Source organism: Silurus aristotelis (genome assembly GCF_946808225.1).
Source record: "Silurus aristotelis genome assembly, chromosome: 11".
NCBI lineage: Eukaryota > Metazoa > Chordata > Actinopteri > Siluriformes > Siluridae > Silurus > Silurus aristotelis.
Window position 1 is genome coordinate 8830862 of NC_139584.1, and position 25899 is coordinate 8856760.

General features: G+C 38.4%; 1 protein-coding gene across 2 annotated transcripts in view; it reads right to left on the reverse strand.

Moving 5' to 3' along the window:
* The window catches only part of nphp4 (nephronophthisis 4), a 204936-nt gene that overhangs the window by 28060 nt on the left and 150977 nt on the right, over nucleotides 1–25899 (reverse strand). For both annotated transcript variants that reach the window (XM_083555325.1, XM_083555324.1), the window contains 6 exons: nucleotides 25503–25681; nucleotides 19013–19173; nucleotides 14212–14392; nucleotides 5833–5967; nucleotides 4793–5004; nucleotides 1235–1461 (listed from right to left, as the gene is read on the reverse strand). In XM_083555325.1, coding sequence (XP_083411451.1) covers nucleotides 1235–1461; nucleotides 4793–5004; nucleotides 5833–5967; nucleotides 14212–14392; nucleotides 19013–19173; nucleotides 25503–25681 — 1095 coding nt within the window. The remainder of the gene's footprint in view (nucleotides 1–1234; nucleotides 1462–4792; nucleotides 5005–5832; nucleotides 5968–14211; nucleotides 14393–19012; nucleotides 19174–25502; nucleotides 25682–25899) is intronic.

Below are 25899 nucleotides of genomic sequence, written 5' to 3' on the forward strand. Positions count from 1 at the left end.
CTGTTTTCTGCTACATTCCTCATTTTGGAGAATTTTGCCTGCGTTTTGTATAGAAAATTATGATATAATGTCCACAAGATGCTTATCTGGCAATAGTACCAATACAATACAATACAATACAATACAATACATACAGTTTAAATCAATGCAACCAGTCTAATTTTTTAGCATTAAAATGAAATTAGCCAAATATTAGTATTATTAGCATTAGCATTCACCAGATTGTGTACTTTGAACTCTCCACATTATGGATGGCTAATAAGAGCATAACATTAAATAATAATAATAATAATAAGAAGAAGAGGAAGTAGCAGAAGAAGAAGAAAAAGAAGAAGAAGAAGAAGAAGAAGAAGAAGAAGAAGAAGAAGAAGAAGAAGGGGAATAGTAAATAGTCTAAGGCTGGAGAACTAACTCACACAATTAATGGAAAGTTAAAAAACAACAACTACATATTAGCTACGATATACTACAACCTAAATGATAGGAGGAACTAATTTGTTTTACAGATGTTCCATAACTTGTAACTATAAACAAATAAAGAAATTACACTGTTCGATAATAAATAAATATTGTAGTCATTATCTTAAGAGGAATAAGACACCTCAGGCTTTGCTTTTATTCGATGATGCAACATATTCCCATGTAATCAAATCTTTTCCTATAATAGCACACCCTGTTGAGTTTTATTCCAGACTAATCAAACATGTCTAATCACCAGTCTAAAATGACTAATCACCACAAAAATTTTAACTAGTCATTTTGTGGGGGTGAGGCTTATCTTTATTCTGGTCAAATTAAGCAAAAAAAAATTCAGAAAATTTATAACTGGAAGAATGTGTCAGCAGTTGATAGCCCAGACCCTGACAATGGAGCAGCCACAAGCTGCACACGGCTATCGCAAATGTCTTCAGTCAAGTCTTTACCTGGAAACCTCAAAGAAAATAGAATAAAAGATAACCATGCAGTACCAGATATCAAAAGTTGGAGTTGATCATTAAGAGGCTGGACTGGTTCACTTGGAACCAGATGGGAAAAAGGTGGGGGGTCACTACACCAGGGATAGCTCAGGGACTGTTGTCTGTGATTTATGGCAATAGTGTAAAATGGTCTTACAAACCTAGTGCCAGTGGTGGGTGGTCAGGGCCAGCAAAGCCTTCTCTGCTGGCCTAAACACTACCAGAAGCACTGACCTACATTTTAACCTAAAATATAGTGTATGCAAAAAAAATCCTACCTAAGCTCGGTGTCTTCGCACTCAATGGTGACCGTCTGCGGAATGTTGAAAGGGTTCTTAAGCACAAATTCGAAGAATTCAGCGGCGCCGAGCATCGCGTAGATTGTGTGCGTGGTGATGATGGCTTGGCTCAGCATGTTAATGATACCATCCACTTTGCAGCGCTCACGATACGCCTCTATCAAACGCAGGTCTTGAGAGTGCTGAGTCCGATCCTCTTTTCTCCTCTGGAATGGAAGCAGATAAACGAAAAAGAAAACAAAGTCACTGAATAGATTAGAACACAGAAATACAGTGGGGAAAAAAAATTATCTTTTTTCATCCACAAATGGTGATCAAGACAAGAGCTATGAGGAAACGATCAATCTGACATCTAAAACACTTTCTTTTATCACTCTTAAAAAGTAGTAAGGAGGATGTGTGTGGAGTGGATTTTAGGGCAGTGCTTAGTGAAGTGAAGATGAAGAGCGAGGCAAAGATCCAGAGTGCTTTATCTCATATATCATTCAAGTAGTAAAGTAAGTAGTACTAAAGAAGTAAGTGCCAAACTCAGTTACAGCGGAAGAGCAAGTGATGCTTTGGAATATGATGTGAATGCAATAAAAAACAAAACAAAACAAAAAACAGCTATGTGAGCAGATTAAAAAGATAGTATTTTCATTCTCACAGAGCGCTGGAACTAAAACGTTTGGAATTCCACTTGCAAAATCTTTTTTAAATCATATTAAATGATTATTATTATTGTCCAGAACTATTAAACTATTTGCACAATTATCTGCACTTTGAGAGGAACCAGACAAAACGTAAACTCGGCCTCATCTGGGTGACATTTGTTATACTTCGCTTATTGTCCAGAAAACTGATTAAAGAACAGAATAGAACAGAACAATTATTTCTTCATATATCTCAGTGATGTTGAGAAGCTGGGGTGAGAAAGCAGAGTCAGCCATAATACAGAAGCACAGAGGGTTAATGGCCTGGCTCAAGGGCCCAAGAGTGGCAGCTTGGCGACACTGAGTCTTAAACCCAGAGTCTTAACCACTGAGCTTCCACTTCCTTGTTTATCCCACCTGGTCAGGATGCTGGGTTCAGAGCAAAGGGTCAGTCATGGTACGGTGCTCTTAGAGCAGATTAGTGCCTTGCTCAAGGGTCCAACAGTGGGCTTGAACCCCAGTAACCCAGAGCCTTAACCACTCAACCACCACTGACTTTAACACTTAATTAAGACTTAACTGTTCCCTGTTAGAGGCTAAACTGTCAATGGCAATTGCAGCTCGACAGAATAGTTTCCACTTGAATAGAAACACACAGTAGTGTACACTGTACAGTATACAGGATGTCACACTACTGCCACAAACTATAAAATGAAGATTAAGGTTGTTTATTTTACTTATATATATATATATATATATATATATATATATATATATATATATATATATATATATATATGTTTTGAAAGAATGTAAAATATTTTAATTATGCCTCATTTATAGTTTCTTGCCATTATATTTGTTTGACTTTGAGGTACTCAAACAACCTGGATGTAAAATAATTGACCAACCATCAGCTCATTATCCATCAGTGGCTACATTGAACGTTCTGGCTTCACCCTGAGAAGTCCATATACAGTGAGGAAAATAAGTATTTGAACACCCTGCTATTTTGCAAGTTCTCCCACTTAGAAATCATGGAGGGGTCTGAAATTGTCATCGTAGGTGCATGTCCACTGTGAGAGACATAATCTAAAAAAAAAAATCCAGAAATCACAATATATGATTTTTTAACTATTTATTTGTATGATACAGCTGCAAATAAGTATTTGAACACCTGAGAAAGTCAATGTTAATATTTGGTACAGGAGCCTTTGTTTGCAATTGCAGAGGTCAAACATTTCCTGTAGTTTTTTTTACCAGGTTTGCACACACTGCAGGAGGGATTTTGGCCCACTCCTTCACACAGATCTTCTCTAGATAAGTCAGGTTTCTGGCCTGTCGCTGAGAAACACAGAGTTTGAGCTCCCTCCAAAGATTCTCTATTGGGTTTAGGTCTGGAGACTGGCTAGGCCATGCCAGAACATTGATATGCTTTTTACAGAGCCACTCCTTGGTTATCCTGGCTGTGTGCTTCAGGTCATTGTCATGTTGGAAGACCCAGCCTCGACCCATCTTCAATGCTCTAACTGAGGGAAGGAGGTTGTTCCCCAAAATCTCGCAATACATCGCCCCGGTCATCCTCTCCTTAATACAGTGCAGTCGCCCTGTCCCATGTGCAGAAAAACACCCCCAAAGCATGATGCTACCACCCCCATGCTGATGGTGTTCTTGGGATGGTACTCATCATTCTTCTTCCTCCAAACAGGTTTAGTGGAATTATGACCCAAAAGTTCTATTTTGGTCTCATCTGAGCACATGACTTTCTCCCATGACTCCTCTGGATCATCCAAATGGTCATTGGTAAACTTAAGACGTGCCTGGACATGTGTTGGTTTAAGCAGGGGAACCTTCCGTGCCATGCATGATTTCAAACCATGACGTCTTAGTGTATTACCAACAGTAACCTTGGAAACGGTGGACCCAGCTCTTTTCAGGTCATTGACCAGCTCCTCCCGTGTATTTCTGGGCTGATTTCTCACCTCCCTTAGGATCATTGAGACCCCACGAGGTGAGATCTTGCATGGAGCCCCTGTCCGAGGGAGATTGACAGTCATGTTTAGCTTCTTCCATTTTCTAATGATTCTTTCTAATTAATTCTAGCTGATAGACAGGTGTTCAAATACTTATTTGCAGCTGTATCATACAAATATATAGTTTAAAAATCATACATTGTGATTTCTGGATTTTTTTTTTTTAGATTATGTCTCTCACAGTGGACATGCACCTACGATGACAATTTCAGACCCCTCCATGATTTCTAAGTGGGAGAACTTGCAAAATAGCAGGGTGTTCAAATACTTATTTTCCTCACTGTAAATGGCCTTGCAAAAAGATTTCAGAAACACACTGCGGAAAAACCACAACCCACAAATCCCTGTCCTGCCCTGTCCCATCGTGCACCGTGTTCTACACGATTGTCTGCAATCTCTAAATATGTTGCTGTAGATTGTATCATATTATTACATTGTGCAAATGGTTCCATAATGGACATTTTTATTTCTAAGAAAAGACCGCCAGTATTTATACATCCGGGTTCTGTTTGTTTAATTGGACATATTGTAGTGTTTAGGGTATTGATCGTATTTGGTATAGTGAGATTAAAATTTTTTAATTTTTTGCTTAAACAAATATTGAAAATTAATTTTGAAAAGTCATTTTCTCTTGTTTGTGTCTTTGGTTAAAAAATAAAATTGAATAAGAAATGTAGGCATCATAAGTCACATTAGGTTTTTCAATCGCAAATAAATGCAAAATACACTGAGCCTCAAATCTAGTTAGTTTTTTTGCTTCATTATTACTGTCATTCTGTATGGTTTACTGGATATTATCTGCAGGTTCCGAAGGTTCTACATATATAAATATAAATGTAAAAATTTAAATTTAACTGTAATTTTCCTCTTACCATATAGCTGGCTTTCTGGTGTGTGTTGGATGTGGTGTTTTCTTCGTGCTGACGAACAGCTGCCATCCTGTCAATCTTCCTTTGTCGCACTTCCTTTGTCTCACCTCCACACTGTAGCTGGCCACCATCCACTTCTCTGAGCCGACTCTGTAGGAGACTTGCCAACTCACCATCAATATCTGGCAAACGCTGGGCCCTCCTCGCATTCCGTGCTACAATACACACACACACACACACACACACACACACACACACACACACACACACACACACGTAGCCTCAAGCCCCAGTATCGACAAGCTGCCACTCTTGGGCCCTTGAGCAAGGCCCTTAACGTGCTGTGCTCCAGGGGTGCTGTATCATGGCTAACCCTGCACTCTGACCCTCTAAACAAGGGATATCCAAAAAAAAAAGATTTCAATGTGCTGTTATGTATATGTGACAAATAAAAGCTATTATTCCTCTTAAACCTGTTCCAGGATGACAATGCCTCTGTGCGTGCACCACGTGAGCAATATGATGTTATTTACATGAAGCTCTTAAGTGGTCTGCTATAGTACCATACTGAACACCATTGAGATGAACTGGAACAATGACTGGACTGCCTAATCACTACAACCACACTCCTAGTATAGTGGAACATCTATTTCAGGAGAGTTGAGGTTTTAAAAACAGCAAATGGTGACTAAATGAAAAATAGGACGTTCAAAAAGCATGTACGTCGTATGGTTGTATGAGTGTAAGTACATTTTCTCTATTCTAAATGTGGGTAAAGTTTTCTGTGCCATGTTCTCAAAGGTGTTTTCTTCAAAATTAGCATGTTCAGCAGTTATTCTGTGTTTACAGCATCACCTAAGGGCAGGGGGCAAGACTTTATCCCAAAATAACAGTTTTAAACCATTCATTAATATCAGTGTTGTGTATTTCTTAAAGCCTCCTATAATCTGTCTTTCATTTATCATTGTGCACATTTGTGAACTGTCGCACTACACAATTCTTTATTACTATCACTCACAAAATAAAAGGGAAAGGTGCAGTACCGTTGAGGTGGAGGATGGTGTTCGAGGACAGACTGCCTCCCTGAAAGCCAGTGGGAGTCTGGCTGGGCTGAATGACATGAGAGCGAGACGGAGGGAGAAGAACAGATGAGTTCGGGGTTTTCTGCACCACGCCACCTGTTAAAAACAAGAGCCAGGCCTGATTCAATTTGCTTTTGACCCGATTTCCTCTCATTTCATTTTGTCAGGTCAATTTGAGATATAATCATGATAAATTCAGTTTAAATAGATCGCTTGAGACAAATAACATCATACACGAGTTTGATTTTATTATTATTATTATTATTATTATTATTATTATTATTATTATTAATTTAATACAATCCTCAACAAAATAGCTACAAGTTCCCAAAGACTTAAGATACCAGTAGGTTTTTTGAGGGACCTCTCAATATTGGGATATTAAGTATATAGAATAAAACACAACAAGCTTGATTCCTACAAATCGTAAGCGTTTTATTTAGCTCGTACCAACACTATTTTGTTTTTAAATAAAGTAGCATTATAATTACTTCCACAAGTCAATGTACTCCTGCTTTGCTAACATTACAGCAGTCTTTTCCTAACCTACCGTACTTAATAGTAAATCTTGACTGTCAATCTCTGCAATAAATATGAAACAAAATGCAGCTTGTCATGTTACCAATAATCCTCGAAGACCTACATATTAAACACGGCCCTGTTTTAACTTAAAACTACCTGTGGCTGATTCAAAGATCAAACACTGGAGAATCCATCCAAAATACAAAAAAATAACTCCTCACAGAAATAGACTTGGGATTCAGGATTTGCATTATGCGGCTTAATGTGGATTGGCTGCAACACAAGTCTGTGTTGTTCATACAGAAAAAATGTAAACCAGAAGTTCTAAAAAAAAAAAGACTAGATCTACTTCAGCATCCATAAAGTTGTAGAAATGAGAATTCATTAGCATTAAAATGAAGAGTACACTATACACTATAGTATAGGACAAAAATATTGGGACACCTGACTTTTTCTAGCCATTTGTGCTTCTTCTCAAAACTTCTACCACAAAATTGGACGCACACAATTGTACAGGATGTCTTTGGAAGCAGTAGCATAACATTTTCCATTCACTTGAACTAGGAGACCCAAACCTGTGCCAAGGAAGACAATGCCACTGTGTGCAAAGCCAACTCCAAGAAGAAGGTTTGGAGTGAAAGATGTAGAAATGGCCTGCTATAGAGCTATAAACACAACCAAACCTAACACAATGGGAATGATTTAGGAATGAGCCCCAGGCCTTCTCACCGTAAATCTGTACCTGTTTAGTCCAAGAAGTGTGGAAAAGTGTTTAAATGCACATACAAATCTTATCGCCAAATGTCATTTACATTTTGTCTGTATCATACACTGCTTTGAAGTATCTATCATTAAATACATTCTGATTCTTGTTCACTAGGTCATGGATCAAGAATACCACCAGCAGTGGCAGGCAGTCAGGGCCAGCAAAGCCTTCTCTGCTGGTCTAAACACTATCAGAAGCACTGACCTACTTTTACAAACTAAATTCTAATTTTTGTTCCATGAAATTGTATTAATTTATTCCCAACAGTTTATTCTCTTCTCTTTGTAGCGTTTCTTTTGGCTCCACTGCTTCCAGTATGTGTATGTGTATGTTAGATTTTTTTGTCCAATCAGATGTCTATGTGCTGCCATGTCAAACTAATCTGCCCAGGGCCTTCAAAGTCAATACTGCTGGCGTTTTTACCATTTAGGAAATAGCTCTGTTTCTTTAATCAATCAGATTTTATGTTCGCCTCACAGGGCTAGCTAGCTTACTTAAAAATCCATTTTCAAGAAAAGCTAGAAATCATGAGGAGAGGTCGGCTAGCTAGCTTGTCTCAATCCAAGAAAGAGTTTGTTCGCCACTTCCAGACAGGTGAATACGAGCGGTACCACTGGCTTACAGCCTCTGAGGAGTGGTGTAAATTATGGGTCTGCATCGTTTTAATCACATTTTAATGTTTTTGTCATGTTTTTGTCATTTTTCATTTAGAGAAATATTGATTCTGAACTGCTACAGATGATGTAGGTGCACAGTTGTGGTTGTAGTGTAGATGTTTGGAGTTAACTGGGTTTCTTGCTTTAGTAAAATGGTATTCACCCTCCATTTGTGAAATGGCTCTCTCTCTGTAATGCCACGTGTTGTTATATTGTGTTTTTGTATTGTATTGATGGTTTCTATACTTGCAACGTGATAGTGGTGGTATAGAGGTGGATTAAGACGGCTAAGTCCCCACTGAAGGCCCAGGTACCAAATGCACGGGCCCGCCACTGACCACCAGTGTACATCAACTGTATTGGGTGGGAATATAAATTGCTCCATCCTATAACCAAAAACAGAATTTGTTCTAAGCATTTAACACGGGGACTTTTCCCAGGAGTTTAGAAATTATTCATAACAAGAAACTGGTCTATTTTCATTACTTCCTGTCTGTGACTCTTTTCTACAGTGCCTTGGCAGAAAAGAGAAAGTAGGTTGTTTGCATTGTTATTTTGATCAATGTGCAGAGCATGGCATTGGTTCCAATCGTGAGAATGCGCAGAGAAAAAAAAGAAGCCGCGCCATTACTGAGGAAAAAGAAAATGAGATGCAATACCATTAATGATAAAGTGAGCATGTACAGGAGAGGAGCTGCTCAATGTAGTTTTCAGGTGAACAAAAGAAAAGCGCCAGCCACCTGCGCTTCAAACTTTTTTCGCAAATCTGGCGCTGTTTTCTCTCGGTCAGCACGGGGCGAACTCGAAATAGCCGCATTAGCAGTATTAATACCCAATGCTCATGGGTACAACAGGAACATAAAAAGCTCGAAGTGTCCCATTGGCTTTGCGCTTGATTACAGCTATTGGAAGGCTGTAATTAGAGCGTATAAGGAGAGCAAGGTCAGATTGGAGAGAAAGCTGTGTTGGCATGCTGCTTTTGATTGAGTAGCCTCTATTAAAAAAAAAGTATCACCAGCAGTGTGTACACTTTTCTTACAAAGTCCTGAGGCTTTGGCCTGTCAAAAGTAGTGCAGATCTGGCAGGGAGCACCAGTGCTCTTTTTCAAACCTAAAGGGATGATGGAGGGTCAACCCTGCTGAAACATTGCTCACAATCAGTTCGACCCTGAAGCTAGTTCATTTCACAAGGATTTTTTTTGTTGTCTTGCCATAACATACAACAAGACACACACAGAATTGCCTTGTGTCCTTGTGAAATACGGTACAACAGGCGTTTATCATCTACATCCGAGCAGAGAGCTGTCACTTTCATTCCGTCCATTCTGAGAGAGCTTATAATCATCTAGTAGTGACAAACGCCTCCGGGGTTCTACAGTACATACACCTTTTTAAGATTTAGATTCGAAATCATTTGTCAAAATACAATTTCGAAATGATTAAAAGCAAGAAAATCAATTACTCCGAGCGTACGGTCGTTCTTTGGCCTTTTTTATTGGAATATATTTTCATGTTTTACATTAAGTCATGCCAAATAAAAAAAGGAAAGTTAATCCATCTATAACGACAGCCATAATAATAAAACATATATATCTTATAAGACATATATTTTTTCATACTGTACTGCCGGATTGGTTTAAAGGTATTTAGCTCTGACAGTAGTAGGCACAGTTTATAGTAATGTGTTTGTTCAATAGGCCCTTGCATTATATCAGATCCTCCCCCTCAGGCTGTGTGCTGCAGGCCGAAGCTCTCAGTACATGCTTGCAGCAATCCAGCACATTCCCATGTTTTAATTCCGTGTTTATGTAGCCATGCGTGTTTTTGTTTTGATGCATGTCCTGTCTCCATCCCTGTCTTGTTAATAATGATTTTCTCCTCAGGTGTCCTTGATTTCTTGATCTTTCATTTGGAAATGTAGAAACACAAGACTGAAAATATATCATTGGATCCTAATTTGCTAAAGAAAAAGGCTTTCAAACTTACAGTACATATTCCCAATTCTACATAAGAAATGACAGAAAGGTGCATGTTTGATGAGGCCACTTAAGAGAACTCATAACGGAAAAAAAAACACTCGAACCCACGTTTAAATAGATTTCTCAACACTGAATATGCTGATATTTATGTTTTTTTCTACATTACATAAAGTCAAGAATAGTCAAGTCAGGCTACATTTACAGCAGCATGCGTTATCTTAGAAATAAAACACGCCTTTTATCTTTTTTTTGTAGTGACACCTTCTGGCATTTTCTTCCTCCAAAATGCCTGTCATTGTTCCCTAATTTTCCCCCATCAAAGAAATAGGGCATGTCAAAGGGAAAATTAGCGCACAAAGACGATTTTACATATCAAGCTTTCCTTCAAGCTCAATCGCTCTCTGTTGCTGTTTTTCCCTCAACTCTCCCGGCTCGGAGTCTGCCACGCTTATCTAGCTTCCGCAGCCGAGTGGTGGAGGAGCCAGAGGCGGGCGGAAGAACTAATCCTAATCTTCATTTGCTCCATCTGCCTGCGCTCGTTTTCTCAAAGCCTGAACGCAGGTGAAACAGGCGGCTACTACAGCGCTGGTTCATTAAAAGCGGTCAACCCTCGCAATCCATCCACGAGGCATTTTGTTTACTCAATTATACTCTAATTAATTCATCTTTCTTTAATTCCTGAGGATTTGAAGATCTTTTAATTATTTGCTTGTCTGTTTGCTTTGAGCTGAAATTGATTAAAGGAAATTTGATTAGGTTTGTCTTTGAATCGTTGTTTTCAGAAACGCCAGTATGCGGTTTTAGAATGGGGAGCAATTAAAGCAGAACCTGAAGTAATTGGCCAAGAGAAGGGCCCATTAGCCATCTGATCCGAAAGAAAAGCACAAAGAAGATAATATTAATGTAAAAATCTGAAGAACTATTTTAAGTTTTGGCAAAACTGTTGTTTTTTATACTTTATTTACATTTTTTTTTGGCTATATCCCTGTGAAGATCTTACACAGTGAATGCCACAATTTGAACAGGTTTTGATTGAGGTGCGACGAAGAAATTGAAACGAAGCTACGTGCCATGTAATGAGAGCACTAACGATAGCAGAAGCAGATGCGAGTGCAGTATAAGAATGCTTTGTTTAACATCCAGAATAGCCAAAATGATAGGGATTAAAATAAACATAGAATAGGCAAAGGTCAATACGTAGGCAAAAAATGAGAAAAAAGGAGAAAAATGAAAACAAACTCAAAACGTGAAACAAAAATCAATGGACAATACAAAAACTTGGTTAACCTATTAGGCTTTGGCACAGATTTTGGGACTCACAGCTGAAATACCCTACCTAATTTTAAATGTTAACAGTTCCTGATAGGCTGATATAACATAACATACACATTTTTAATTTCTTTAAAAACAAGACACTTTGAGCTGTACTGTCTATTATTCAAAGTTTATATTGTTTAAAAAGATAATTAAAAATTTTCTTTCGGGTTCTCCCGTTAGGGGTCGCCACAGCGGATTATCCGCATCTTTGATTTGGCACGTTTTTTCGCTGGATGCCCTTCCTAAAGCAACCATCCCCATTTATCCGGGCTTGGGACTGGCTGGTGTTGGTTCCCTGAACGGGGATCGAACCCGGGAGAGCGCCGCATCCTACCCACTAGACCACCAGGGGACTTTCCTAGTTAGTTATAGATGATGATACTGTTTAAAAAAAAAACAATCCTGAATTGTATTTTTTTTCTTCATATATAAATACATAAAATCAGTCCTGGAGAAATTCAGAACAGCAGTGGGTTAAAATCCACATGTCTCATGAGTTTATACTTTAAATTAAATGAGGATATCACGAAAAATGAGATTCTGATGACAGAAACTAAAAAATTAACTTTGCAGCTACAACATGGAAGCACAGTATTTATACGCAAACTAATAAACACAGACGTGGAAACAGCTGTGAATTGGGAAAACATGAATTCAAGGACCAATGATAAGGCTGTGGACATAACATAAATAACATAAATAAACAGGAATGTGAAAATGAGTTGTGCTGGCATTTGTATCATTATGCATCGTTTTTAAAATATTTGCATCTGTTAAAAACTGTTTATACATATAGAATTATTAGTAGATGTGTACTTTTATTATTTTGAAAGTGACCAATGATTCATGACCAATATTTTATATGTAGATTATAGAATATGACGTTCCACAACACTACAGCGAAAGAGGCGTGTCCTGAGAGTCACATAGAATATAGATTAACATGGCAGAGGTAAAGCTGTAGACCTTCTTGGAGACAGAACAGGAAAAGAATGATCTGATTTTATTTATTTATAATTATGTTTTTTTTTTTTTCTTCAAAGTTTGTTTGTGAAAGGGCCACAAGTTAGAAGTCAGATGGCACTTAACTAAATTGATGATTTGCTGTCTGTCTGAACTAAAGTACTACAACTAAACTATCTGTACCATATTGAATTGCAAAGCATCATATGTTTTCCATTGCATCATACTGCATTGTGTTGAATCAAATTCGAAATCCAATCCCATGCATCATAATAGGGGTGAATTTTATCGCATCCCATCAGTAGCTGCTTCATATGTATCATTAATGCATCGAATTGTTGGCTATGTTTTGAGATGCGAATCGCATCGGCTTGAGGTACGGAGATGCACATCCCTAATAGAAAGTATAAACAACTATATCAATTTGAATTTTATTAGTGGGGTATAGCCAATTGAAGCCTAACTAACAATATTAAGAACTTGATCGATGCGTTAATACATGGCAATCAGTAACAAGAACACCTCACCTACTTCTTTCTTTTACTTTTCATTCTTTCTTGTTTAGTAATTACCTCAGCTTTGACCTGGGAGTCTGGGACGTGCCTGATAAAAATCGCTATGGCTCTCCGAACTGATAAATTCCAAAATGAGTTCTCGAACAGACTAATGACCGTTTCTCATTAAGCAACAAATAGTGCAGACAAAGGCGCTAATCCCGGATAAAGGGGCTTGAGCTCTTTATTTGGGAGTCTTGGATGAATTAATTGAATTGTGACTGTGGAGCGCTGAGACTTGCCTTTAGTGAGCTATAAAACTGAATGATGTAAAAGAGTACCTACTGAAAAGAGCTACACTGATAAATGTCACTCTGCATTTTTCTGGAACAATTGGAGTTGCTAGTTAGCAGAAATATTCTCACGCAATATACAGTAAGTAGAGTATCACATGCAGTGTAACTCGCTTTGACATCCCAAGTTTAAAACATTTTCCTCCTGCACCTGCTCATATACACTTTTCTGACTGTCTGGTTTAGTAATCAGCCATCTGTCTCTATTATCGCAGCTATCAAACCTTAAACTTCCCAGTGTATTGTGGGATATACGCTATGAGACTTTCAATGATAACAAACTAATAAGCTTATTTGACCATAATCAATTTAAGGGTGCTGGGAAAATGTTGTATTGTAGCAGATGGGGCATGTAGGAGGAAAGCCTGATAAAATAATTCAATCAGCGTTGTTTCATAGAAACATCACACATTTGGCATCTCACTGTCAAAAAAATTACTTGGGAGTCATTTTAACTCATCACGAACAGGTTTTGCCAGGTTCATTAATACGGAAGCACACTGTGTGGTTTGAATGAAAAGTTTGTGTCGATTTTTTAACCAACAATATTTGTTGGGAAATCTCAGGAGAAAGAAACAATGTCTGCTGAAGGGGCAAAATTAGTCTAGAGAATTTGTAGCAGTAAGTGGTATTGGCTAATTGTGTGTGGATCAAGGATATGGGTTAGAAGTTTGATGATTGATTTGAAATTAATCTGCTTTCTTTCTATTTCTCCCAGGATATTCCAAATTGCTTGTGCAGTGGCTCTAATTGATTTGCCCTCTTTTCTCTTCTTCAAAATGCCTCGCTTTTCTCCCATAGGCATCTCTCTGTTCTTATCATGATTATTTTTTTTTTTTTATGTTTTGGCAACAAAAGCATTCTTCACAGGCAAAACCAAATGCTTAAACCAGGAATAACGATTTAGCATTATTAACTAATGAAACAGTCAGTCTAACAGGGCAAACCTGGGCAACACCTGTCCCATGTTCCAATATTTTGGATTACTTCAAAACAAGACAATAAATAGGGGCCATATAGGTGCTATAATGACACTTTACACATCTAGGTATAAATATAAGGAAGGTAAAATTCTTCTATTTCAAATACTATTCATCTTTTGATCTCGATCCAACATATCAGTTTAAAGCAAATAGCTGATAATAAACCTTGATGTTCCAATACTTTTGAAAAAAAAAATGTCCATATCCATTGAGAAAAAGGAGGCACCTTTGTGATTTTATGGAAAGAAGAGAATGAAATAAAGAAAAAAGAGCAAATGAAAAGACCAAACCGGCAGCACGAATCTTACCGACATTGCCGAGTCGGATATGCAGCCTGCCTTTGACAATGGTGTAGACGCTCATGGCAGACATGGCCCTCTGTCCACCTGCATGCTCTCTTCCCAGACTGGCATCCTGCAGGTACTCAGTGCTGATGACCTCCAGCTCATGAATCACCTGCACAGCAGCTCGACCCTGACGCAACAGATGCTGCAGACACAGAACACACACATCAGCATATTTTCATATCTCAGACCCCCCGCCCCATCACTGGCTTAACTAATGCGTTCAGCGACGTACATTTGAAATTAATTTTTATCTTTTACAATTTACTCCTTCACTGAGCCTATCTTCTGCACGCACCTGTGTTTGTTTTGCATCTGTTTTTTTCTTGCTGCATTTTACATTTTGCTTGTTTTTATATTGCCTCTGTGTTTTGCGTTTGTAATATTTTATGTAGCACTAAAATTAAATATAGATGATTATTACTGATAGAGGCGCAACTCACAACCAGGGACTAGATTCATTAAGCATCTCAGAGAAGTAGTGCTGAATAGCAGACCAGCCATCTGGAAAAAAGACCCATGGGGCAGACAGGTCTGTACGCTGGTCATGAGGCCAAAAAGAGAGAGAAAGAGAGAGATAAAGAGAGAATGCTGTCTGGCTTCTCATCCGCAGCCTAATTAAGACAGTGTAGGCCTTTGAAACACTGGAATAATCAATAACTGTAGGTAGTGTAACTGTATAGACTCGAGCACATTTACCACTGGACCTTTACAATACACTGACAGATGCGAAATGAAGTGCCTGTTAAAAGCATCAGAATAATTACGTTTGAGATTTGGTTCATTACCTGTTAAGAGGCGCTTTTGCTGATATAGGATGCGTTCACATATGCAGTGTGAGTCAGTTTGAACTCTCTTCGGTGTGGTTTGTTCAGGCAGATAAGATAACAGCAATTGCACTTAGACCAGATTGTGGACCAGAACACCTGGTCTGAGACTAACAACAAGGTCTCGGCATTTGTCCAAGCAAATTCCGAAGTTCTTCGATTGCACAGAGAAAGCAATTCAACCCCAAATTAACCCGGCTGTGAAAGATAAACCAAATGTTTTTTGCAGATGTAAGCTTCTTAAAACTGATCTGTGAGGGATGTACTAAGCCAAAGGATCAAGCTGTAGTACTACAGAAATGCCATGAGCTCTGGATATTAGAATTGGTGGACAATAATAGCCAGAGGTAAGATTTCTGTAAAGCTGCTTTGAGACAATGTCTGTTGTGAAAAGCGCTTTAGAAATAAACTTGACAAGATACAAAATGTCGGGTTGTAACACATTAGTGCGTACATGATAAATTCCTTTCTGCATCTACTACCGGCGTAGATATTAACTGGGATGTTGGTTGCCAGGTTGAGGCAACAAATGGGTTGAAATTTGTATAATGTGTCAATTGTGTGAGGTGAATGCGTTTCACACTAGATATGGCAACTAGACAACCTTGGAATAAAATATTGATATTTGAGGTTTGGGCCATACAAATTACGAGTTTCCTAGGAGAAATAACAAAAGGGTAGTCGGACAGGAAAATTCTTTACGTGCTATAACATTAACATTCCCTTTCACTTGAATTAGGTCCAAGTCTGTTCCAGTGTGACAGTGTCTCTGTGCACAAATGAAGGTCTATGAAGATATGCAGTCTATAAGAAACTATGGGACTGGTTGTTTTGGATCATTGGCTTCCTGCACGACAAAGTTCCCCTAATCAGTTTGAATGGATTTCTGTGAAAACTGTCAGGAAAAAAAATTCTACTCTGAACTTCTGAATTAAGTCAGTTTCTTCATCATGAGTTAATCAATCATCGATAATGAATAGTGACCTTGTTTCAGAAGCTGCCATTCAAGCACATACCATTGCACTACACTACCTGCAATATGTGTCCCATATGATTTTATATATATGTTCATGAGCAGATCCTTTCTTCTTCCACACTTTGGCCTTTCTCTCAATTGACTCATCACAGTGCTCCTGAAATTAGTTCCACTCTGGCTCGTACCAACCCTGTGGCCTTCATATATCTGCTCGAACCACTGGTGTATTTTTCCTGGCTAACATGCACCACAGATGTAGGCTAGCCTACCAAGCTAACAACTAGCATGGTGGAAGGCAATGAGAAGTATGGCTGGTGTGGATGAGACAGAGGGAGTCAGTGATATAAACATGACTAAGTATAGAGACATTCCTGATCACCATCACCATCATCTTTGCTCTGCCTGTGTTCAAAATGGTGACTGTTCGGCCTGATACATTCATTGGGTAACAAAATATGATTTATTTTATTTTTTATTAATATATTAATAGGATGTGAGTTCCAGTTACCAGCATGACAGGTAGTAGTAAAGGCAACTTTTTGCTTAAGTACATGTCAGAGCCCAAACTTCTTTAATTTACCTCGAGTGAAAAAGTGTAGTCAGTACTTTACTCTTTTACCAGAGTCTTTTAAAAACATCTGTATCAAGTATCTGCAATTCTACTTGAGTAAGGGATGTGTGTACTTTTGTTATCTCAGATTGTAATAATTCCACCCTTGGGATTGGAATAGTTGGGGTTTTTGCAATGTTCTATATTGTTTAACACATCTCTATATAAAGATACCAGGAAGTAAAAGCTCATTCATCATACAATCTCAAAACAAGATGTCTTCAGTCTACAATTGAACTTGTTTATCCAATGCTATCAAAATTGACTTTTTGCATCATATTGACAAACATTTTTTTTGTCTGTGTAGCATACAATAAATCACCCAAAACTCTCTCCATAAAAGAGAAAAAAGATGATTAAGAATAATTCCTTTACTGTCAGTGTGGGCAAATACACTGTAAGGTGTTTCGTGGTTTCATGCGGGGTGACTAATTTATCCTTTAGGCCAAGTGAAGTTCACTTCAAGATACCTTAAAGTCAAATGCTAATTGAGCAGATTATTATGCTAATTCTTCCCCAATTGAACTAAATGACTCTTCTACATCTTATAGAGGGGATAGGCAAAATGGTAGCCTAGGGAGAACATAAAAAGCTCCATACATACATTAACCCATGCTCAGGACTGAGGCACGAGTCCTAAAGCTACCTGCTGTGCTATAATGCCACCCTGAGACATTAGTAGGAGAGGATAAAGACTGCAGGTGAAGAAAGTCATCCCCCTCCCAGGATTCAGGTATTTGCTTATTTTCAATAGTCTGTATTAATCTGCACACATTTACCTCACAGTGCTTTTGAAAAAAATCTAATTATTTGGTGCTTTTTAGGCTAGATAGTTGGACTTCCAGGAAAGAACAGCATGGGACTGGATTGCTTAGTGAGCTGGTCAATAAATTGAGTGCTTCAGTCATGTTTACAACATAGTTAGCAATGCTTTCACTGTATGTTTTCATTTATTCCAATTTCATGACTGGACATTTCTTCCTTCAATGCTTGGAAAATGACAATTAAAACCTAAATAATTAAAACAATCTAAAGAATCTGACTAAAAGGATTCTTCCAGCACTCTACCATTTTTCTTGGCTCACCCAAGCTGTTTACTAGACACTTGACACACCTCAAACAAATGAACCAAGACAAGTGCAATTGCAACAAGCTATCCACATGTACATCACAGCTGGGTGACAAATGCCACAATCTGATGACAAGAGGCTAAAAAGGCTTATCAGAAGTCCGATCTGCCATCGGTGTGCGTTCTGAAAAAAGGTCACCGTGTCTGTTCCCCACGGCTGTCATTTTGATGACGCGGACGCGCCGAGGTCGCTGCATGTGTTTTACTTTTGTTCTGTTATTCAGCATCTGCTGTTTAACATGTGCCTACTGAACAGGATGCCAGTGCTGGGCATGCAGCCAAGTGGAGTAGACATGGAGTAAAAGTCTGGAAGTGTTACCTAAGAGAGCTGTTTAAATCCATTACCCAGAGCACTCAAATCCAGATCTCATTAATTCTACAGCATTTTATTGTCCCCGCTTACCTGGACAAAGATCAGGGCATAAAACATTCATAGCACTGAGGGAATGGAAAGGCACAGTTTAAAACCCAGTCACAGAGAGATCAGGTATGGGAATGGAAGGCAGTTCCTCTCTCTCTCTCTCTCTCTCTCTCTCTCTCTCTCTCTCTCTTACACTGGATTATTAGTGTAATAATTTGGAGTCTCGGGTATATTTTGGTGACCACACAATCATGTAATAATGGCAAAACGACAACAGATAATAATATCATGCAAACAATATCATTCTCTACCCAGGCTACATTTGGATACTTGGTACACACACATACATCACTTTTGGCTACACGTTGGCAGATTCTACATTACCTAATATAACCTATTACTGTATACAACCTCAGATAATAATGATATCCTGCGAATATTATAATTTGTTTTATTAGTTAGTCTAAAACTACATCTAAATCTGCATGCTGAAATAAGTGAAAGACTTTACTACTGTGCCCTCTGTCGGATATCTACTCTCTACTATTTACATCTGCGCTGACACTGATGTCAGTTCAAGTCTGTCTCATGTCCATATTATATGCGCAAATAAATTAGAACCATATCACTGCTACTTTAGCCTTTAAGTCGACTCATCCACTCAGTCCGCTTGCACGTCGGTTTAAATTAAACCATTGTCCAAATGGGGAAATGTTAGGATGTCTTAAAGAGAGCTCTGAGTAACGCACCTTCGGATGAAATGCCTGGCGCCCTGTAGTTTAAATGGTTAAATGGTTAAAGTAGTGTTCGTGTACATTCTGAACAGTGATGTTAGTGTGTCTTGGGTGTGTAAGTGGCGAACCTTCAGCTGAACAGCTGCTGAGCCGATGAGCAGTAGAGAGTCGCTGTCCCACACGTCGATGTGCAGAGTATGGAGTGCCAGGTAGCGGAAAAACCATACGCGCTCGCCAGGTTTAAGGAACGCAGGATCGACACGGTACTGCAACTGCAGCCCAGGCTGCCCTGAAACAACAATATATATACACATACATCAGTTATAATACTTGAATTGCTAACATTTCCATAGTTCTATACTTTTGTCTTTATACACCCTATTCAACTGAATACCAAATCCATCATGCATGAACACACTCTAAGCTTCAATAAGTGAAGGATGAGCTGAAACTGCAGCAACTACAAGTGTTTTTTTGTTGCCTGGACACTCTGGTACTCTGCTCAGTGCAGTTGTAATCCGTAACTATTTGTTCCTTGCTTAAATGTCGTTCTCATTTTCCATTGCGTAACATCGCCCACGGAATTGGACAGACTTCTCCAGAGGTCTTTTGCGCAAGTGAACATCTTCATCCTATGTTTACTTTACTGCCTTGATCTTTTTTTTTTCTTTTTGGTCACATCAAGCAATATTTTTAGCATAAAGCAAAATCACATGGTAATAGAACCGGGTTTGAAATTTTAAGACTAATTAAAAGCCGGAGCTAAAGACTTAAAAAATGAAAAAAAAAAAAAAATGGAATAACCAGAAACTTTTTTTTTTTTTGGTGGGAAATAAAAAGCTTATTTGACACGAGATATCTCCATTGCTTCTACATCAGCACTACAGTATTACTTCAACATCAGCACTATTGTATACTCCATGGGCCAAAATCTATAGATGTAGATAATACTGATAGAAATAGCAGATCACATTGTTGTTTTTGCTGTAACATGCAATACATTGTATTATAATATCTAATAATTGGCTGGAATTCTTTGGACCTCACTTATAATTGCCTTTGACCAATCAGTAGTCTACAGTATTTCTATACTGCAGCTCCACCCATCAGTCTTATATGCCATGAAGCTGAGAATACAGAGAAATGACACCACAAATAATGTCATTGTTGTGAAGAATTGTGGCATAATATACTGCTTCTGCATATTAATATAGTTTAGTTTAACATTCATTATGGTCTATATTAAGCACTAGAAGTATACAATGTGGCAGTATCAGACACATACAACATTTGCAAGGCTGAACCTCACTCCATGCTTTTCTCATAGTCCAAAAAGAAATTTTAGTCAGATATGAGCGTTATGGAAAGTAGCCTGGTTTAATTTGAACTTAGATAATCTGAAACTTTTCATAGCAGATACATTATGCAGCCATACAAATAGTAGTTACTGTAAACCTCAATACAGCATATACATGCATTCAGATTTTTTACCACAGCTGGCTTAACTTAACTTTGAAGCACTGCTCTTGGTGTAAGTCCTATTCTCATCAACAATATGTTGTGCTGGCAAAATGTGTAATCACTTCCTGTATAGTATCTTTGGAGTATCGTGTCATGCCTGCCGGTGTACATAACCTTAATTCAGTCAGACACACTTGAGCATTATCCATAATAATGAGTTCACCTGGGAGTAAGCATTCACACGAGAGACAAAAATGTGTCTCTAAAAGTTCAGGATCAAATCCTGCAGGCCAGACAATGTAACCTGGACGACGTGCAAAAAACGACCTCCTACACACACTCACATCCTTTACATTCCCATCTGTCTTGACTAATCTACCGCTGGGTATTTCATCTGGCTGAGTGGGAGGAAGAGCTGTTCTCACTGCCCTAACTGCCTTCAATAACATGCAATCTATAGCAGTAATATGTATTTTTGTAGCGTGTATCCTATCCACATGAAGAGGGCGAGTGAGACAATGGGGAACAAATGACACCCAAAATGAGGTGCCAAAATTTTCAATTGCGGTGCTTTTTTTTTCTTCGTCGCTCTCTTTCTTATGTTCTTCCCCTTCTCCTACTGCCTGTCTCAGTTTCTCCATTCCCCTCTCACTGTTCGCACCATTAACTCTCTCAGCAAGCAGGCAGAGGGCTGCTGGGAGGACAAAGCAGAGCTGCACTCGGCTTTCAGCTAGACACCGAGTCAGAGACGAGGACAGGGCGAGGGGAGGAGAGGCAGTAAAGAAATGTTTTTAAGGGATTGTAAATGGACACTGAGATTGGTGTTTAAGGGCTTCTGGTCAACAAATGTTCACAAGAGCATTTTGATAGTCAGAAAATACCCCATTTGCCAGTGATATGAACAGGAAAAGTGGCAGTGTAAGGTTATGGCTAAAAATGGTGGATAAAATGGGACAAATGAGCAGTTCTGGTGCTTTAGGACAAGCAGATTTTTTCCATTTTATTTTCCAACAACAGCTTTTTAAACTTGTTGATTATGCTGTGACAAAATTTTACTACCTGTAAAAGTGTAAGCGCTACCTGTCCTCGTCTACATATATGATCTCACAATACAATTGTATTTGTATAGCGCTTTTAACAAAGGACATTGTCTCAAAGCAGCATTCCAGAGATAAATCGGGTATATAATAATGTGGTGGCGACTAGGGCAAGAAAAAACTCCCTCCCTGAGACCCGAATGGCCATTCATTATAGTCACAGCCTGTGACTGAATCATACGAGTGTGAGAGAGAGAGAGAGAGAGAGAGAGAGAGAGAGAGAGAGAGAGAGAGAGAGAGAGAAAGAAAGAGTATGCCATGCTTCTCAAACAGAGAGCAAATTTTAATTCAATTAAATTCAGTTTAATTCAGTACAGTTTAATTCAATTCATTTCAATTTAGGGTATTTGTATAGTGCTTTTGGCAATAGTTGTCCCTAAGCAGATTTACAGAGATAAAGTGTTTATGCAGTTGGAATGTATACAAGAAGTTGAGAGCCTATAAGTTTGTTCCTTATAAGTTTATCCCTAATAAGCAAGTCAGTAACAACTGAGGCAAGAGAAAACTCCCAGATATGGGATGAGGAAGAAACCTTGAGAGGAACCAGACTCAGAATGAAACTTATGTTTATCTGGGTGGCATATAATGTCCATTTCTTACAGTATTATTCGATCATTGTTGAGGTGTGCTTTTTAGTAATGCTCTTAAATAGGTGTAGTATTCAGTGATGGACAGTTAAACAGGTGTACTGTTTAGTAATGGACACCAATTTTGCTGCCTTGCTTCAAAGCAAAAATGGCTGTGGCATCGTTGGGACACAAAATACAATAGATCAGCTTTTACTAGGTGTTTACAAATGACAATTTCGAGTTGCAGAATCAGAAGCCTGCAAGAACATGAGTTTGGCTTAGACTTGTCATAAATCCATTCTACATTTCCAAAGAAAACTCATCTTGTATATAAAACATGAAGACAGAACACTGAAAATGTATGGCCTACATGGTTAAGCGGGAACTTATTTTATTAAAGAGGACAGAAACAGGTTGTACTCCATTAGGAATCTTTCCAGAAGCATCTACAGACCAGCTAAATCATTGTCCTATTTCTGAGAACTCAAATCCACCCACTAAATGCCCTTTAACTGCATGGACAATTTGCTCACATTTCTCAAATGTGGGATCAGGGCCTGTCAGTGTATACACAAAAATCCACACATTTTACTTTAATGAGGCAGATTTGTGGCTGACAGTTGAACAGTGCTCTAGCTTCTGATGAAATAGCAAGAAACCTTCTTTCTAAAAAAAAAAAAAAAAAAAAAAAAGAAAGAAAAAGAAAAACAATACCGAATTTATAGGTAATATTAGAATATTATAGATAGGCAAAAAATGAAGAAATATTGCTTCAGAGTCTGCTTTAAAATATACATCCAAATATTGCGTGTTTGTCTGAAAATGTAAAAAATAATAGCCAGAGGATAAAGCAGCATTTATATTTGTGAATGAAAAAAATAAATCTGCCTGAAATACGCCTACAAAGCAACCATGCATACTAATGTGTTTTCAACTGACGCCAAAAATGTCCTTGTGAAAACACACACACACACACACACACACACACACACACACACACACACACACACACACACACACACTGCCGATCACTGCCCATTTATTACTGTGAAAGGCTGAAGTACAAAAATATATGTGTGGCAGGCGGGCAAACAGACATCATGGCTCCTAATGACTAAGGAAAAAACAAAAGTAGAGTTTTATTAAAGTCGTGTTCAGCTGTGGGTCACGGTTAGTGCAAAAATAAATGGTGGACCCATAATGAATGCTTCTGGCAGGAGAACAAGCCCACCGTGCCAGTTTGGGTGTCCTGCTAACAACTAGAGCATCACTGAGTCTTTCCGCTCGAGTGCTTTCCACACTCTTCAGCACGCCCGGTGTGTTTGCAGAGGGAACTTTTCTGAAAAATTAAAGCTCAGACAAGTCGACTGCTACAGTTCACCTTCTGTAAAAGAGTATTTGTTGCTCAAATACTGATTGTGTGGAAAACCCTTAAAGTGAACTAGTGTGGGCTTCAGGTTAAGACACAGGCGATAATATGAAGCACCAGGTAGTTGGTTTGTGATACCCAGTAACTTCCAACGGTACAGAACTACCACAAACTCATGCTTTATGCTCTATATACATTACCTGCCCACTTTAATAGGAACACCTTTACAATACCTCTGCTCAATTTTGCAGTTATTTAAATCAGCTGAACATGTGGCAGAAAAATCATGTGATTATTTCCAGGTAGTCCATGGCTTATAATGGAGATGTTTTCAGATGACCCCATTGTAGCTTGCAAATAAATATTTTTTTTAAATTGAACAAATTTCAGTATATATTTTTGCGAATTAAAGTAATTTAGAGTACTGCCTTGTGTAAACATTATAGTATATACACTATATAAACAAAAGTATTGGGTCACCTGACCTTTTCTGCTATATGTGGTACATTTACTTATAATCCTATACTCCTGTACTCATGTTAGTTCTCACTCTTCAGTGTTCTGTATTGTTGAAAGATTTATGTTGATGTCACCCAAATGAGGATGGGTTCCCCTTTTGAGTCTGGTTCCTCTCAAGGTTTCTTCCTCATAACATCTAAGGGAGTTTTTCCTTGCCACAGTCGCCATGTCTGCTCATCAGGGATAAATACACTCGTTCACCATGACTGCTGATTTCTGTGAAGCTGCTTTGAGACAATGTCTGTTGTGAAAAGCTCTATAGAAATAAACTTGACTTGACGTTCTTCTCCAAACTGTTACCACAAACCTGGAGGCACTCAATTAAACAGGATATCTTTGGTATAATAAAATTTTGCATTCACTTGAAATTGGAAACCCAAACCTGTTCCAGCATGGCAATGCCCTTGTGCACAAAGTGAGCTGCATGAAGATATGCTTTACATGGCTTGGAGAGGAAAAACTCTATTACGTAGCCTGCTATAGAGCTCTGATCTCATCCCTACTGAACCCTTTGGGATGAATTGAAACACTGACTGCACCCCAGGCCTCCTCAAACTACACCAGTACCAGACTTTACTAACACCCCTGTGGCTGATGAACACAATTATCCATAGGCACACTCCAAAATCTGGTGGAACAGCTTTCCAGAGGATTGGAGGAAATTCTACTGGGACTAAATTTGGAATGTGATGCTCAAAAAGCACATAATATACTTATGATCAGGTGTCCGCAAACTATTGGAAATATAGTGTATGTATGTGGCAGCGGTAAGAAGCATGCATGTAGGTGATGAAACTAAACAGTGCACTCTGTTTTAGTGTCTGGTGAATTTGAAACTGGACTTTGAAATTCCAAAACCACAAAAAATCTTAAAGAATTGTATCGCACATCCGCTTTTACGTTTGCCTTCTGTCAAATATTTTAACAATTTTGTCCTATCACTATTATTAATGTAAAATGAAAAAATAAAATTTAATAAAATCATAAGTTGAACCATTGTAACCCAGGAACTACCTGTATATATTATATTTTTTAAATATTTTAGTTTTAATTAACTTTATTATCTTCAATGGCAAACCAAACTCTTAGCAAAGTCCATTTCAACTCCTGGTTGTAACCACAAATTGGATACGTTCATTGCGGGTGATTACTTTTAAAATGCACTATATAGAGATTATATATTACTACAGCTCCACTACCACCATATGCATTTCTTTTGTTGCACAGTGCACCAGTTACTTTCCAGCTTCCAGATGCTCAAATCCCCATCGGATTGTGCAAATCTGTTATGTTATGGGACGCATGCCATGCTTTGTCAAAGACATAACTTTAATTTGTTTCTGTTCTTTAAATGTTTTCCAACTTTTTTATTGCTCTAGCGGAAATGTTTTCCTATTAGCAAAACTTTGAGTTGTTCCTGAAGCTCAGAGATCTTAATTATCCAGGGAAGAATGTACATTAGTATAATATTATGTCCTGGAATAACTTCTGCTTTCAAATCAGAACAGAATGAATAGGCAAAAACTCACCCTTGGCAACCTCGCCAAAATGCTGAAGAGTTAAATAATAATGAATGAATGTAGAGTGAGGATAATGATCTCACCCGGTCCGACGCTGCCATCCCTGTTAGTTACAAATAGAATGCAGGGGTAATTGGGTCTTGAATCGGCCTCAGATGCCAAAAGCTTGAGGCGCTGTGTGGTGACCGGCGGAAAGCGGTACAGCTGAAAGGTGAAATGTATCATGCTAGGCCATTCTGCATTCACACCCGCCTGATGGACCCTGGGAAACAAAGAATTTTGGGTAAACAAAGCTGCCAGTTTGGGGTAAATCCAAAAAAGTCTGAAGGAACAATCACAGCAACAATATATGGCTGCATATGTGTGGATGCCTGACCATTACACTCAATACGTGGCTCTTCACTAAACTAATGCCACAAAGTTGGAAACACATAATGCTGTACAATGTTTTTTTGTATGCTGTAGATTTGTAATTTCTTT